The sequence below is a fragment of the Apostichopus japonicus genome, chromosome 4 (assembly GCF_037975245.1).
Source record: "Apostichopus japonicus isolate 1M-3 chromosome 4, ASM3797524v1, whole genome shotgun sequence".
In the NCBI taxonomy this organism is placed as follows: Eukaryota; Metazoa; Echinodermata; class Holothuroidea; order Aspidochirotida; family Stichopodidae; genus Apostichopus; species Apostichopus japonicus.
Genome location: NC_092564.1, coordinates 15,619,510 through 15,636,825, shown reverse-complemented (window position 1 = coordinate 15,636,825; position 17,316 = coordinate 15,619,510). Strand labels below are relative to the sequence as shown.

At 35.7% G+C, this 17,316-nt stretch overlaps 2 protein-coding genes across 5 annotated transcripts in view; one reads left to right on the top strand and one right to left on the bottom strand.

Moving 5' to 3' along the window:
• LOC139966575 (single-strand selective monofunctional uracil DNA glycosylase-like) overlaps positions 1-17,316 on the bottom strand; it is a 108,407-nt gene that overhangs the window by 32,654 nt on the left and 58,437 nt on the right. The gene's annotated exons all lie outside the window — the stretch shown is intronic.
• Positions 1-17,316, top strand: part of LOC139966572 (tight junction protein ZO-1-like) — a 58,797-nt gene that overhangs the window by 19,531 nt on the left and 21,950 nt on the right. For 3 of the 4 annotated variants that reach the window (XM_071969745.1, XM_071969747.1, XM_071969748.1), the window contains exons 2-5: positions 2,819-2,944; positions 3,962-3,980; positions 10,821-10,862; positions 16,994-17,118. In XM_071969745.1, coding sequence (XP_071825846.1) covers positions 2,904-2,944; positions 3,962-3,980; positions 10,821-10,862; positions 16,994-17,118 — 227 coding nt within the window. In that variant the 5' untranslated portion in view covers positions 2,819-2,903. Of the gene's footprint in view, positions 1-2,818; positions 2,945-3,961; positions 3,981-4,441; positions 4,903-10,820; positions 10,863-16,993; positions 17,119-17,316 lie in introns of those variants that run through there. The other variant, XM_071969749.1, reaches the window with a different exon arrangement.

The window sequence follows — 17,316 nt, the reverse complement described above, 5'->3', positions numbered from 1 at the left end:
AATAAGAATGTCAGCTGTAAAAACATCAGAAATCGTTTTATTTGTTCTTGTGAGATTTTCGGCCATATCTTCTACAGGTTCACCAATACTTGACCTGAGCACTGTTTATTTCATTTTTTGATTTGATTTTGTTTGTTTTTAAGTAATTTCTCATCAGATAAACAACTTAAGTTCTTTCACCTTTTCAAATGTACAGTAAAAAACCAATCTTTTTAAAGTAAAAATAAGTCACTTTTTTATTATACTTGCTGGAAAACCAGCTTTGAAATAAAAGTCCAGGTTTGTCCTCATAAGATCCGGGCATCCTTAATTAAACTTCAAGTTTGGATGGCAGTTATTGACTGGTTCCCTAGAAAGAAAAATAAGCGACAATGCGATAATAATGGGATGAAAACAGATCAAAGATTACAAGCGATTACTTTAAAACCTTAGTTATCACTTAAATTATAAGAATAACACATCATCAATTAGTTATGTGTAAAACTCCTAGTAGGCCAGATATCTAGGACATAACATACTGTACATTGGTTTAAATTTCTCCTGTCGTCTCTCGTTGGTACACACAAAAACTTTTCAAAAAACTTTGGAATCATCTAAGAGTTCGACCTAAATTTTGAAATATTTGTTTGCATCATTCACAATGTTATTCCCATGAAGCCTTTCATTTCTTGCACTCTGCTGATATCCTGGGGATTCTAGTGGGCGTGACTCCTGCTGCAATAGGCTTAGACAGATACCAGTACAAAGTAGTAGTACTTACTGCACTATACCAATAGTCCTATACTTTTCTGACAGATTTTCATGACCAGAGTAATTCTATACCATTTGGATAAATTACCCTAGCCACAGGCAATGACTTCTTCAATTTCACTTTGACCCTGGGATCCCAACTCTCTTGGGGGAAGTATCAAGTTTATTGGGTTGGTATGATCTGAAATGTATAGTCAGCAGGGGACTTGTTGCTATGGCAATAATTTGTTGAAAAAAGTAGCCAGAGGACAACTTTCACAGCAGCAGCCATGTCATGCACATACCTGGTTTGTGTTATGTGTTTCTTATGTTGCATATGTACATGCAATACACAGTATGTCGACGGCCATGTTTCTGCTTTGTTTGGAAAAAGGAATGAAAATCAATTGTGTGGACTCTGGGATGAAAATGGATTGGACCATCCCAACATTAGACCAGAGTAAATGTAGACCCTCTCTGTCTAGGGACCAATTTCTAATTTATATTATTGATATATGCACAGAAACTCTTTTAACTATGGTAGGACACAGTCATAGAAAACCTGGTGGATTGTACAGTATATATTACATTGAAGTACAGTGCAGTAGGTGCACAACAGTGTACACTACAGCACTGTACATAACAGTACAGAACAGTATACTTATATATACCATGGGAGTGTTCTGTAGCACTGCCATTGTTACTGTGCATGTCTCAGCTTACTGTAGTCTGCTTCTACAGAAGTGACCTCTTTCTTGGCTGAATGCAAAGATCTGACCACTGTTATATTGTTCAGTCCAGCCTGTTATATTTACTGTGCAAACATGCTTTGTTGCAGGGACCTATTACATAAGAATGACCGAGCTGAGTGTATAGCATCTTGAGCCTTACTCTAATCTGTACCTCTGTAGTAATCCCAGGTAACTGAATTACCCACCCTTATACAAATCTGTTATAAGGTATATACTGTATGTAAAGTTCATATTCATACACTTCATATACCTTGACATAATACCTGTCTATAATTGTAATGTTTTTGAAAACACCTTATCCATATTACTGTATAAAAGGCCTACCCAATCCATACACAGATTGTACTAGGCATTTGGAAAGTTCTTGTTCACTGTATATAGAACCAGTATCCATTTGTACACATGAAACATATATACCAGTCTGTAATAGGGTATTGGAATGTACAAAAGCTGTTCAAGATGAGGAGTGCCATTTATTAAAGCAGCTTTTTGGAGTTGAAATTGATAAATAATTCAGTGGTAGTCTATAGCCGAGTCCCATTCCAAAATCTTGTGATTCAACAGTTTGTATAGTCAAAGTTTCATCTTCAGAATCAGAAGTTGTAGAGTTTGATATTTTCTTTTACACTTGTTTCATACTTATGTGGAAAGTGTCTGGCCGACAAAATGTTAAGGAACAAATCAAATTCATTAATTACTGACTTAATTAGAAGGATGTCTTACTTTGATTAATTGCAATCTCAGTTTCAAGAAGAAATACTCATGTTTGGAAAAAAAATTCAAACCAGACTGAAAAAGCTGCTTTAAGAGTGGCTTGTTTTATTGTCTCCAAGAGGTTGATAAATAATTGTGAAATATTTCTAAATAAGCTCCCCATGGACATACCTCCAAAGAATGTTCATGTTTTGCCTCCTGTCTGGTGGTGGTGGGCTGAACTGCTCTCCTGTCAAATCTCTGCATGCATGGAATTTTGAAATATTAAAAACTTTGGAGTGTAAATTGATTGTTATTTGTTAACTTGGATTTCAGTTGATTATTAGAGGACTTTGTTAATATCTTGTACTTTTTTAATTGTCAGTGCAGCTTACAAAGCTCTATGCAAGGGGAAACGAAAGAGAAGTTAGAAAAAACTTCCCATTTATGTAATACATCATCTACACAAAGAAGTACCCTTGACAAATTTGCAACTTTTTAATTAAATTCTGATTTTACTAAGTTAAACCTTAGTCAGTTGTGCAGTCTGTTAACTGCACATATGATGTTTGATTGTTTGTTTATTGTTCAAGTTCAATCAAGTCTATGCAAAACTTTTCTTGTTCTTTTCTACATATTTCCAGATTCACGTTTTCTTGCGACTGCACTGCAAATCTTTTGTTCGCATTCTGAAACATTCCAACTTACCGGGTAGATGAACTGAAGACAATGGATGGTAGAGTCAATGGGTACAGAAGATCAGACAATGAGTGAGTTCCGATTTTGTTCATTTTTTTTTTTACCAGATATTACTGGTATCGCTGTATATCAGAAATGATGTCATCTCTATTTAAGGTGGTTTTGTATCAACTATTGACTGTGTGGGTTGTATGAGAATACTTACATCAGAAAAGACCTTAATTGGAAAGGAAATGACCAATTTAGGATTTATTATATAGAGGTGAATAGAAAATGGGAGTGTACACTTAACTAATAGACTAGAGGACAAATTTTTTTCAAAACATGTTTCAAAACTTAACATTGTTGTTCCTAGTATAGTAAATTAGCAAGTATTCTCAAAGGAAGATTCACAAAGCTTAATTGTTTTTTATTGCCTCTTATCATACAGCATTCTTCAAATTAATTACCTCCTAGTTAAGAGGAATGATTTGACATATAGGTATCCTTATACAGTATCCTTATACAAATAAAAAAAATAAAGATGTATAAAAGTTTTCTACACAGGAACTATACTATTCAGTGAGAGAAAAAAATTGAGCGCCTTCGAATATGCTTGACAATATTTGAACACTACATGATATCCTGTCATTTATTAGTTATTTAGTATTGTCACCGATATTTGTGTATTAAAAATTGCTAGAAGCATTCAGATTTTAATTTATGCTTTTTAATTTATGCTTTAAACATATATGCTTTAATTTTAAGCATATGCTATATGCTTTAATTTTAAAACAACATGTTCATGATCAGAATGAACAAAAGAGCTAGCAGCACATGATGGTAAGTCTTGATGTTGTTGACTGTGCACCTGTTCAATTCATTTATTGGTTACCTAAGCTGTATGTTGTTATGCAGTTTCTGGAAGACTGCCACCATCTTATAATATTTCTTCTAGATTATGTACAGTAACGAACAACATGCTAAATAAAGCCCAATTGCTACTGTAAATGTTCAATTAATGTTTAATTAACTTAAAAACTCATCTTGATGTGCCCCTCACATAATGTCTCATATAACTGATTTTAATTTCCATTGTCTTTCTACAGCAAATTTACAGAAAGAATGGTGAGTGATGGTTTTCTTCTTTTTGGTGTCAAAATGTATTTGGAAAGTGTGATTGTTTAAAAATGATTTTTTTTTCCACAAGATATCATAGAAAGTTGAAATTCTAATAATTCTTCATTAGCAAAGTAATAAGCCATCTCTTGGTTACGAATAAACATCAAAAGAGTGGGCTAGACTTTTCAGTGTAAAAAAAGATTATCAAACAATGCCAAAGACAATTTGTTATAGTCATGATTGTTACAACAGTAATTTTGAAAGTCACAACCATTTTTTTTTCAGTCTGTCGTAAAACAAGAAAATGTTACCCCAAAAAGTTACAACCATTTTTTTGGAAAAAAACGAAGAACACTGCTTTAAATATCAATTGATATTTTGTCGTTATTGTTTGTTCAGTATTTTGCAAAGATCTTAAAACGGTCGGAATTCCGAATCTTCTCTTTAGTTGTTGTTTGGAGCTGTGAGAAAAGGGTCCAAAGGTTCCTTTGGCTGGGAAGTGAAGCGTGCAGTTGTAATTTGAATTACCTTGTACACCATAGAGTTGTCTGATTGTGTGGACTGCATAACAATTTAGTGTGTCAACATTAGCTTGATTCTTTCTCATGATGCACACCAGTTTAGTTTCAACTGTGATTCGTTGCACGTAAGCCATAACAAGCCTTTTACTGCTGCGGCAGTCTGTTGGAATAGCCTTAAGAAGAGTCAATATTCTGGAGGTTTCCTCGGACTACGAATCAACCTCCATTGATATCATCGTTTTGGAACTTTTGTGGATTACTTACTCTTAGTTTACCAGTGTCTGCCGATTGTGATGGTGTAGATTTAAGGAAGGAAGATATATATTCTTTATGAATTCAACAGTTGAACAGTAGCAGCCCTAGTGTATATTTAAGAAGCCATGGCATTCAATGCTGCTGCAGAAGAGGTGAGGATCAGTAAATGGGATTTAAGAAGATTTAGTTCAAGATTAAAAATTACAGTCAACCCTTTTGAATTCCCCAGTGAATGAGGTCGCCACATCCTGTGGCGACTACATCTTTATTTTCCCCAAATTCTGGTCGCCCAGAATGAAAATGTGATCGCCACTTTGATATGCTAAATATTAGTACAAAAAACACTAGGCCTAGGCTCAACATCAAGAAGAACTACTGTACTGTCAGTACTGACTACACTAACGTTGAAATATAGTATAATTAAGTTCTAATTCCCGCGCTAATAGGGTTGGGTGATATATCGAAAATTATCATTATCGCGATAATTTTGGGGGATTGAACAAATGACGATAATTTCTTGTGAAAGAAATTTGAAATAAATGTGGAAAAAAATGCGATTATCCTTTCTCCGTTTTATGTGTAAATGTTATTCTAGCATTCCATGGTTAAGAAAGTTGAAAAGAAATAAAGTTTATCAACTTCATGACTTTTGAAGTTCGTAAAAACCCGTCCTTTACAACATTCACTGTATAGAGAACAAAACTGAAAATCAGTAGAGAAATTACCAATTGTGCACGAAAAGAAAGTTGGTACACCTTTCAAATTTTACGAAAGATCGAGCAAAATACTTTCGAAAAATTCACGCGAAACTGACAAATCGTGCTAAATGCAGCTAATTTCATGTAAACAAGGCTCTAGTACACCCATTTATGAATTAACCATAAGACCACATCTGGTGTTGAGTGGAAAAAAGAGTTTTCTAGAATTTCCACAAAAAATGGAAAAATTAATATCCTACCATAGTTAAGTGTATAGTAAATAGCCTAACCACTTCGTCGGTTACGGATCTCACGTAACAACAAAAGCACAACTTAAATTGTATTTTGCGAAGTTGACGTTCTCTACAAGGACATGGAAACAGTATTTAGCATTTAGTTAATCATGCCAAGTGGCCAAAAACATGGGATTGCAAGTTTTACTTTCATAAAGATGGCCATACTGTAGCTATTGAGGCCTTGATATCGTGCTATGTCTGTATGGTATTGACTGTGCCTCGTGTATCATGGGGAATAGATTGTTTTGTTCATGCGAAGGAGTCAGTTGGCTAGAGGTGTGTTTTACTTACCCTAATGTTACAGGGATATTTACCTACTTTTCTTGAACGTCTAAGATAATATTTCGCATCACTTTACCGATCGTTTACTGACTGACCTAATTAATTCTAGAGTGGAGCCAAAATAGTTTACTTCATGAAAAGTTGTTTTGGAAACGTGCCAAAAATGTTAAAAAACAGGTGTTAGACAGGGGGTTGTTGGGAAGGTACCTGGGAAAATTCGAAACACATGAAGCCAGCCTACCATGATATTTAAGTAGGGTTAAACACTGCAGTTGTAAACTGATGTACGTATCGTGCACGCTGTTCATTGTTAGACATTCTAGAAACGGGGCTTTGCCGAACGTGGTTTGTTTCATAATATCGACAGTTTTCTAAGGGAAATCCATTCAATATTAATTTTTTAGCAACGTGCGTTAAGTCAGTAAAATTTTGGTGAAATTTTCAGTTGCAAAAACTGATCGCCACAGTATTATAGGACTGGCGACTAGCATTAATTTTTCCAGAAATTCTCATCGCCAGCTGAGAATTGTGGTCGCCAATGAGACCATGGCGACCGTAATTAAAAAGGGTTGATTACAGTAAAATTCATAATTGATAGGTTACACAGATAAATTCATGGTGGATGGGTTAGAAAGCACATCATCTTTGTCATATCTGAGGTCCTTATGAAGCAAACCAAACAGTTTTCGAAATGGATTTATACACATCAATTCAAAATGGATAGCTTAGAAAGCACATCAGCATTCTCAATTGAAAGGTTACAAAGCAAATCAACAATATTCAAATAAATAACAAATAAATTAAAAATGGAAATTTAGAAAGTACTCAACACATCAACATTTTTATATGGTAGATTTATACAAAGCAAGTCAACAATACTCATCATATTTACAAACATCATTTCAAAATGGACAGGTTAGGATGCACATTGATCAGCATCCTTCAACATGAATAGTATGCAAAGCAAATCAACCAGAAAATTCAACATGGATAATTATCAAATCTCATTTATATGTCTCCACATATATATATATCCACATGGATAGATTAAAAAAATTATTTAATGTTATTTTACATGGGTACTGTTCGAAGCAGATCGATATTGATTGACATGAATATGGTTACAGTGCTCATCAATGTTATTCAACATGGATTAAAATCACAAGGCAGATAAAAAGTTATTCTCGCATGAAAAAGTTTACAATGCATATCAAGGTTTGGTTCAAATTGGACGTTTAACAACAGATCCACATTATACAGCCTGGATAAGTCACAAAGCGTTTAGACATTATTCACGGTACAGTTTGGATAAACTATGAGTAATGTATGTTCAAATCAATCAGAAGGTGTTTCTATAAGGTAGTGTGACAAAGTACAAAGAATCTATCAGAAAACCTGATCAAGTGCCAATGTCGTAATTGATTGACAATGGCAAAGATAATTATATGTCAGTCTCTCGTTCTGGTTGCATTTTTGTTATGATCCGTGTAATAATATTGTAGTGTATACTATACAGTAGGTCTTGGCAGTTGGAGATTACAAGATTTATAGATACTTGTTGATTTTCCATTTCTTCTTTTTTGTCTTTTTTCCTTGCAAAAGCATCCTTTTCTAAACTTTCATGCTGATAATTTATAAACTTACTTTTGTTTATATATAGATATCAGCTTGTGTTAGGGCAAAAAGAGTTTCAGGACAAAATCTATAAAACCGGCTAGTAGGCTACAGAAGAAAAAAGCTGCTCTGCCAGTTACTCCTTCACTGTGTAATTTGCTACAACACAGATTCAGGACACATTGCTAATTTATACACTTTTAGTCACGTATGTGTATTTCTATGCTGGTAATACTTATGGCTAAGTTGTATGGCATATTGTTGTTTTGTTTAGGAGTTTTACCTGTTAGTGTACTTGGGCTAACATATAAAATGTGTCTGTGAATTTAGAACAGTAAAATGTATATTATTTATCAATGTCGGTTGAAAACATACTTATACAGAATTCTGCAAATTTGATCTGCTGTTTAGTAGTGAATGATGATGATGTGAAAGTAAGGATTTTGTTCTATATATGATAATGGTGAACACATTCTGTTGAACATGTGTGATATACTAGGATAGTCACTCAATGCTATTCCCTCATTACGAACTATCAGCACTAGTGTTATCATGAAGATGGCTTGGCAGTTCATGCTGTGTCACAGCTGGTATCCTTGGCCATACAACATTCTTGCACAAGACCTCATAGTGAGAATTGCAGATACCATACAAACACATACAGCTACACATACTGTATAGTGTACATTAACAATGTGACCCTGACATTGTCTAGAGAAAAAAGTGCACAGGGTCTACCAGCTTTTTTTTTGGGGGGGGGGAGAAGGGCACTCTATGTAATATATCAGTGCATATAAGTCTATAAGGCATAGGCCTTTAAGCTTACAAAGATAAACTAGCCCAAGGAGACTGTGCAAAGCCTAATATGTAAGTTTCAGGCTTTATGAGTATTAAGATCAGACCTGTCTAAAGGATTTTAAACCACTGCTTACTCTTACTAAGTTGCTTAGGTAATCATTGCATGGGACTTTGAAAAACTCATTACCAATTCCCTTTCACAATGTAGAATCAATAACTTGAGCAGACTATTCTTTCAATGAATAGAACTTTATGAGTATTGTGAGGAGTAGATCAGATTAAACTCTTTTTTACATGAGGTTCAATTGGTAAGTGAGGGATCGGTTTATGTAGCTCAGAACTGTATGAACTGGTCATGAACAATAGTACGAAGGTACAGTAGGCCATTATCTGGGGGAGGGAGTAGTTGTTCGTTTACTAAAGTTCATGGTACTTCATGTTTCAATCCCAGGCAGGACTTTATTAAGAGGTAGTCTGCACAAAGTTACCAAGATGGACAGACTAATTACAGATAGGCGTGTATGAATTAATTGTCTTTGTACGTCTAGTATATTTTTCAAAACAGCAATGGATGAATTCAATAGCAGCTTTTTGTACAGTAGTTCCATTGGTAGAACCCTTGTGTGGTTGTCAGTTTAATGGATATTTTTTGGCTCTAGTGCGGTAACATTGTGATCCATTTCTTAGTTGGTCAAAATGTTGATCCAGCAGAAATCATAAATGCTAGTCTATAGCTCATAAAATCATTATGTAGGACAAGGGTAAATGTTCATATTTGTTTTGAAGAATAACAAACACACCACAGAGGTGGTGCTCATGTCTTTGCATTCATGGGAGATGTTGAGCTACTGTACAGTTTGCAAATATTTGCAGCTGAACCAACTAACTGATGGAGTCGTCTATCAACATCTGATAAAATTCCATATATGCTGGTTTTCTGTTTTCACTAGTTTCATCAGTTGTAGCTCATGGCCCCATGTCAAAGTTCATGTATTAAATGTGTCTGTTTATAGAAAATTCCAGCCCTTTGTTTACTGAAACACTTGTTGTTGACATTGATGACAGGAATCTGGAAAGATATTGTGACCTTCCTGTAATACTTGTAAAATTCTTCACACATGTTTTACAAGATTTATGTGAATCTTTCCATTAAATCGTAAATCACAAGATGTGTGCTGCTCTTCAATCTGGCCATGAATGTATTGTGCTCAAGATAAAATGCATGTGAGGACTTTCACAAAGGTTATACACATCATACTTCTCTGGACACTTGACAGTTTGTCATGAAAAAAGTTTTGTTTAAGTCTTTGTATTGATGTCAAAAGTTGGTGTCAGTACAGATTGATATGAATGCTAACATGTGAGAGCATTACCCTCATGTTAATGCAGCTTTTGATATTTTGTTGAAAACCTTTTTGATCTTATTCCATATTAAAAGCTCATGACCATGTCTTTCACTTGTTGAGTTTGAATCCAGTTATAAAGTATTTTCATGTAAAATTTTATTTTCAATTTTCCAATTTATTACCTTGCTTGTGATTAATGTTACTATGATATGTGCCTGTAGTATGAAATGTTGAGTCACGTTCGTGAAGTACTCGCTTATTAGCCTTCACTTGGGGAACAAATCTTGGAGGGTGCATGATCTTGACCAGTTTTTATCTTTTAATTTTGTTGTTTTGCTTTTGACTAATGTGCCAGTTGCTTCTCAGCCAAAGCATAGTTTGGTTGCCAACAGTGGCGGCGCCAAGGGGGGGGGGGGGCTTGGGGGGGCTTTAGCCCCCCACTGAAGTAGTCAGCCCCCCCATTAGCCCCCCAACTGAAATATATAATATATCTGTATACAGACTAAAACAGGAGTTGTGTCGGAGAGCGCGATATAATAATTGAGCAAAGGAATTGGATCTTTCACAGCAGGTAATATTTTAGTGATACGAAAACTGTGAATTGGTATCTTCCGTTCTAATTTGACTAAAGTTACTCACAAAAAAATGCATATATTTGGAGAAATTTTCAGGTGACAAAAGCCTCGCTAAATGCCACCATTTTGCATGTAGGCCTTTCCAGGATTGGGAAAAATTTCAAAAGGGGAGGGGGTGCCCCTCCCCCAGGACGGCGATCACTCAATCTTGTAAGCCACCCAAAAAATTGGCTCAGCCCCCCCTTAGCCTCCCCAACTGAAAATTCCTGGCGCCGCCACTGGTTGCCAAACAGGACAGATACTCACCCAGGAGGAAAGGTGAAACCATGAGAGAATGATTTTGGTCAACAATCTACTAATTCCATGAACTACTACTCTTTTATAATGCTAAGGACCATTTCTTTACCAACAACAACAACAACAACAACAACAACAACAAAACTTATTTTTCTCTTCAACAGGGAGAGGTGATTTGGGAGGACTCCACAGTCACAGTAATCAGGGTGAGTATTAAGCATTCCGTTCTGTAAAATGGAGAGAGATTGAACCAGAAACCTCTAAACCCTTTGCAACCCCCCCCCCATACAGTATGTAGAGATTCATTATATATATATATATATATATATATACCCTGACTTGCAGCGAGTCTGTACTCGTACTCATTGTCTAGCTTATACACGTCCACTGGTACTTGGTGTTGTGGATTGGTACTAGTGCTGGTGCTGGAGGCTCTTTCAATACCAGTATAAGAACTAATACAAAATCACATCCTCTTACTCGTACTCGTACCCCAGTGGGAAATTCTACATGTATTTATTGTACTAATGGGATTGTACTGGTACAAATCTGGCTATAAACTATAACTGTTTTCTTACAACAAAGTTACAGATAATCACCTGCAATATGCATTTAATGAATTCATGCATGAGCGCAATTAATCGAAGGTTAAAGTCGTTAAAGGCTGTTTCTGAGCGGATTAGATTTTGCTTACATAGTTTTGAACGTTATCATCTGTTTGACTATGCACGAAATATACTAAAAAGTCAAATTTAAACTTTGAGATTGGTTTTAGTCAAATGCAGTATGAAGCCACAGAGTATCATGAAATAGTACCCAAACGTGTTGATTAGGTTCCTCCTTCCGCTGAAATTCATAAGAAGTGAACAAAGGAATAAAACTTGTGACTCTTGATAAAGTATTGTCTGAATATTTCCCAATTTGGGGGACACAGTCCATTTGCCAACTGTACTGTGTTCTATTGTTCAGAAATGTATGCAAGCTTTTCCATGAATTTACGTGGGAAAGAGGTATCTGTATCTAAAGAACAAACAATAAACTTGTTTTTTTAGGGTGGAACATCAAAAAAGTTCACTTTCTTAAAGTTTTTTGTTGTTGAAAAAGAGAGGTATTTACCAGTCCATTACATTTTTTTTATCTGGGGGTAAATACAAAGCAGATTGGGGAGGGGCAAGGTTTCTAACTCTTGAGAATGTTAAAATAAGTTGTTTCAAATCTTGGTAGATTTCTTCAGTGGGAAACTGGGCACACCTATCTGAGTAAGGAAGGAGAAAGGAAAATTTGGGGAGGCAGGGGGGGGGGAGGGGGAGAGAGGGGGGAAATCTATGTGTTGTGGAAAAATGAATGGTGATAAAGCTATCCTTACAAACAGTCCATTGAATAAATATAGAGATCGCGCTAATTTGGAATCTCAGAAAACTATAATGCATTATAAGGCTTTTGCAATTTTTTGATAAATGATCTCTATTGAACCTGCAAAGTTTGATCAATACCATTTTGCTCAAAGTAATTTTGTTTGGCTTGAAAAAGCTTGTCGATCACTTTAATAGTTCAGTTTAATACAAAGTCCCTTTGTTATATAGAGCCTGTACAATTGCTGTTTATCCTGTGGTTAATCAGGTGTGAGATTCTTGAGTTGTGAGTTACAATATATGTCATAGTCACGCTTTTGAAATGATTATGTTTAAAGACCAAATATGGAGGCAATTTTTTTTGTGGAGATTTTCCATTAATTTAGGAGTTTACATACCCATAATCAACATGTGTAAAAAATAATCTTCGAAAACCTACTATAACCCATGAAAAACAACCACGAAAATGGACATTTTGGGTAGTCACGTGACATGAACCTCTGGAATGTCTGAAAACAGAGATTGACCCAAAGGAGCCTCTGGTCACCGTGTGACGTCAAAGTTTGTATACCGCGAAAATCAAACGCTGATATAGGCACTGCTTGTACACAGATTGCGAACAATTGTACTGTTTTTGACTTCCAATTTCGAGCGTTTGAAAAGCTGTTAGCTTAAAACAAGAACACATGAAGGTTAACATCAAGTTTTAAGACAATTATAAGCAGAAATTTAAATTTTAGTTAAATTGCTTATTTTATTAGCAAAATTTCCACTCAAATGGAGGCATCTTTTACATAGCGTAGCGTCAATAGGTCCGTACGGTACAATATACTTACATAGTACTTACTCGTTTTAATATCCAAAAGTATACAAACACAGAAAAAGTATCCTGTCAGTAAACAAATTTAGCAGTGAATATCCTAATCCACGTTTCTTGTTCAATCCTGGGCGAAAAACTACCGTGAGTCTGTGTAATTCCATAGAGTTAGGTCTAGTTGAAACAGGCCTTGACCAGTACTAACATCCCACAATCACAAGACAGTCACTAACGAAATAAAACGTGCGATCGCTACATACTACCGTTTTTATTCAACTCCTTGGACCATGCAGATGTCGGAATAAACAGAACGGACAATATTACACATGTATCACGAACTCACGATACTGGAATACAACAAATGAAATAAATGATAAATCCTAACATGGCTATTTACAAATGCTGTGAGCCAACGCCGGCGAGAGTTGTAACTAACTACCGTACATGTACTAACATTGCTATACCCTTGGCACGGTATATATATATACGGTCATCTGTTACAGTAAATATATTACTGTCAATTGCGTGATATAATGTTACATGTAAGGACGTACAGGGCGTGTTTACGGTCAATTTCACATTAGCTATGTCCGACCATGGTTCGACACAGCTATCGACAGTATATAATTTTCACAGAATGAGACATTTGCAGCATACACAGAAGCAGGGTCATGCATGTGGACTCATGGGCATGAGATACTCCGGGTGCTGAAAAATCTTTCCGCGTGGATCTCAAAAAATTGATCCAAAGTCTGCTGCGTTTTACATCGGTTCTTTTACTCGGAAATCTAAAAAAGCTGATGCTTTTGTTGGATGAGGTATAACTGCAACCTCCAACAACACAGAATTGTGACATTATGAGGAAAAAGGAGTAATATCGTTGATGTTTTTGGCAGCTCAAGTATACGACTTTACCCACTAAAAGTATAGTTGTGAGTGAGGTATACAAACGTTGACGTCACATGGTCACCTGATGTCTTAGGAATGTTTCAGGAATGTCTGAAATAGAAGCTGACTTTTCGTCCCATATTTCACTTATTTAACGTCCAAAATTGGTAAAGTTAATTACAGCAATGTAATTGGAGTGAGTTAAGGATTACATACATGTGCAAAATGGTGGGATTTTATGTTCATCGAAAAGTCTCCATAGTTGGTCTTTAAACAGTTACTCCCAGAATGCACGACCTGTAGTACTTGGATGTGGGTAAGACACCTCATAACGAGCTTGGTAGAATGTCACTAGCAAAGCTAACAATTGGCCGGGGAAAAAAAACTTGTAGCAAATCATTTTTCCAGCTTAAAGATTTGGTACCACCATGTTTTAAAACATAATAATACCAAAAAGGAAATGAGGGCACATCTCATTTAAGTAACTAAGTAAAACTTTATTGCTCCAAATAAGGAAATTAGTGTCTCGCACATAAAAGTTCAAATCAGTACAAAAATAAATGAGCATAGGAAAATAAATCAGGATCCAGATAGAGTTCAAGAAGAGAATTGTTTGTGGTAGAGGTCAAAGGTTAGTTGATGTCATAGCAAGTTAAAGACTTACCACTTTGTATTAACTTGCACAATAACTTCAAAAGTAATTCTTGGATGAACTCCACGCAATTTGATATGCTGATCTACTGGCATGAGTGCAAGAACACTTATTATTATATATTTGGGGGGGGGGGGGTGGAAGTCACTGGTCATTTGAGGTCAGCAGAATCAACAGTCTGCAAAGTTTCTCCACGTGAGTGCAAGAACCTTGCTTTATAACACTTGAAATGGTCACTGCCTGGTTAAAATCTTGCAATTCTTGTCAGCACTTTTACATCAAATGTTATCATATGAAACATAGCAAGGAATCATTACACCTCTTGGCTCTCAAAAAATAAAAACATGTGACATCATATTGCTCTTTTGTTCATTGATGTTTGAGCAGCAACAAAACAAATATTGACTTTATATTTCAAAACAATATTTTTCACAAGTTAAACCTAAGAATTGAAATGATAAGTTATCATTGTCGATCAAGGATCTTACAACCGAATGTAAACAAATACAGGAAATACAAAACATTGTCATATCATTGGAAACACTCGCCAACCAATAGGCTACAGTATTAAACCCTGTCTAAAACTCCTTATTATTGTCATCTATAAATTGATAAAGCGCCAGTGATATTTTGTGCACGGTTAAACATTAACTTCTCCTTTTAATGTGTGTTTGTCATATCTGTGTAGTGATAAACAAATGTCTAATCATAAATTACATAAGGTGAATAAAATTGTGTCTGGCATAGATAAAATTTAATCGTGTTTGGTACCACCTGATCATTAAGGGAACAAATAGGCTGCTGGGTCTACGTCTCAGTTGCAACATTCCACTTGCGAAATTGTGATGGACTTTGAAATGTACTCAGAAAATGTTTCTCTAAGTCAGTAGGTTATCTCACCAGGAAAATTTCCCTGACCATTTTATTTAGCTATAGTTGATCATAGTCATTTTTCATTCAATATTTGAATGTCTTTCATGGAGCCAAAAGATGTCAATGTCTTGTCAATGGGAAACAGTTTGTGTATTCATTTACCTTGAATTTTTCCCCCTGAAATTTGAAAGTCTATCGAAACTAAGTAAACCTCTATTCCTCCAGTTCAGGTGTCCGATACGGACATACAATAATTCGATCCACCCCTCCCCCCCGCCCCCACCCCACTTCTTTCCATTTCCTCCGTTGAACACATCATGTTATGCTATTCCCTTTCATCAATATTCTGTTCAACTTTGTGCCAGTGATTCATCCTACCATCACAGTTACTCCTATATATATTAGGTGAGGTCAAATTCAACCAGCAAGGTGTAAAAGTTTCTATTGATGGGTTTTAAGAAATCTTGTAGTTATTATTCACCCACCTTGAAGTGAATAGAGGACTGGGTTAATCCACAGGGTCACAGAATATGATTCAAATACTTCATAATATGCCAGCACTGAGTGTTCTTTAAAACTGATAGATCTACTCTTGCTAATCAGGGTATATTATGAGTATTTTTAACTAAAATTACATCCCTCAATGAAAGCGAATTTTTATTCATGACATCAAGTTGAATTTGTCATCTGTTTTGGAGCTTCCGTATCTCCCTCATATATCCAAACGTTAGTTATAAAGTGTCCTTCCGCTGCAAAAGTATGTCGCCATATTATTGTATTACAAGTAGACTACATTAGTTTAAAAAGTAACACTGGTATCGCATCACAAAATGCAAAGGTCCAAAGTCCAAAGATGTATAGTGCTGTATAGTTCTTTACACAGGAACATTAAAGGGACAAAATTCAGAGCAATCAAAACTACTACAAACTATTTGAACAGTAAATATTCCCTGCGTCATGCTTGTGTGATTTTTTTCTTACTACCAGACGGTATCCGTAAAAGATTTTGTTGACTGGAGACTGAGTGCATAATTAGGCTTTAACAAAAGTTCTTCTAGCTCACATGTTTGTCTAGTGATGGTTTATTTGAAATAACTCTTGTCAAGTTATTGCACAACATTGCTCTGACTTGTTGTGTTGAATAGATCAACACAGATTGCTGTACATAATGAATGGCTCTAGCCTTTCGGCATTGACTCATATTGTATTCATTCAAGTTCACACCCTGTTTGGTTAACTTTGCTTGAAGGCAATCATTGTGTTTGTATCATGCGTTGAATAATAGAAAAACCTGTAAAACAAGTAAAAAAAAGTACCACAACCCTACTGTTCTTGCAGAGGCCAATGATTGATCACTCTACAGAGGTCAAAGTCCCTGAACATGGTAAACATGACACTAACATTAAAGAGGGGGAAGAACTGCATACTGGATCAATTTACTTTAATTCTTCAGTTTACCTCACAACCTCACAAATGCACTCTTGCTTTTTTCATCTGAGAGTGACAGGGGTAGGGGTTTAGCGATTTCTCTAGTAATTATTGTAAACTTTCCAGAGAACTGCAAGAACCTTGCTGATCACTCCGGAGTCAACAGCAGTCATGTTTGCATATAATATGCTACCAACTTATATCATTAAATGTTCTCTTATGAAACCTGGCAAGAAGGTCAAACAAACCTGTTATTTTCTGGTTAGTCTTCACAACTCTGAAGTTTCAAAATATTCAAGTTGTACCTTTTCTTGTGTTTTCTGACAGCCACCAAACAAAGGATTCGGTCTTGCCATAAGTGGGGGCCTTGACAGACCATACTATGGTGACGGCAACCCTTCCATCGTAGTATCAGACGTCCTGCCGGGAGGTCCCGCAGAAGGAAAACTTAAGTAAGTCTCAGTGATTATTCTGATCATCCCATCTATTCTCATGAAAGTTACTGAAAAATAGAGTTGTTGATGTTAGTTTAGTAGCAACACCAATTTCCATAACAACTCTACAGTATAACATGGGATTATGGTATTTTTCTGGGAAATAAACATGCATATGTAATGGCCCTCATTGGACCAATTGCACAGACATAAGCT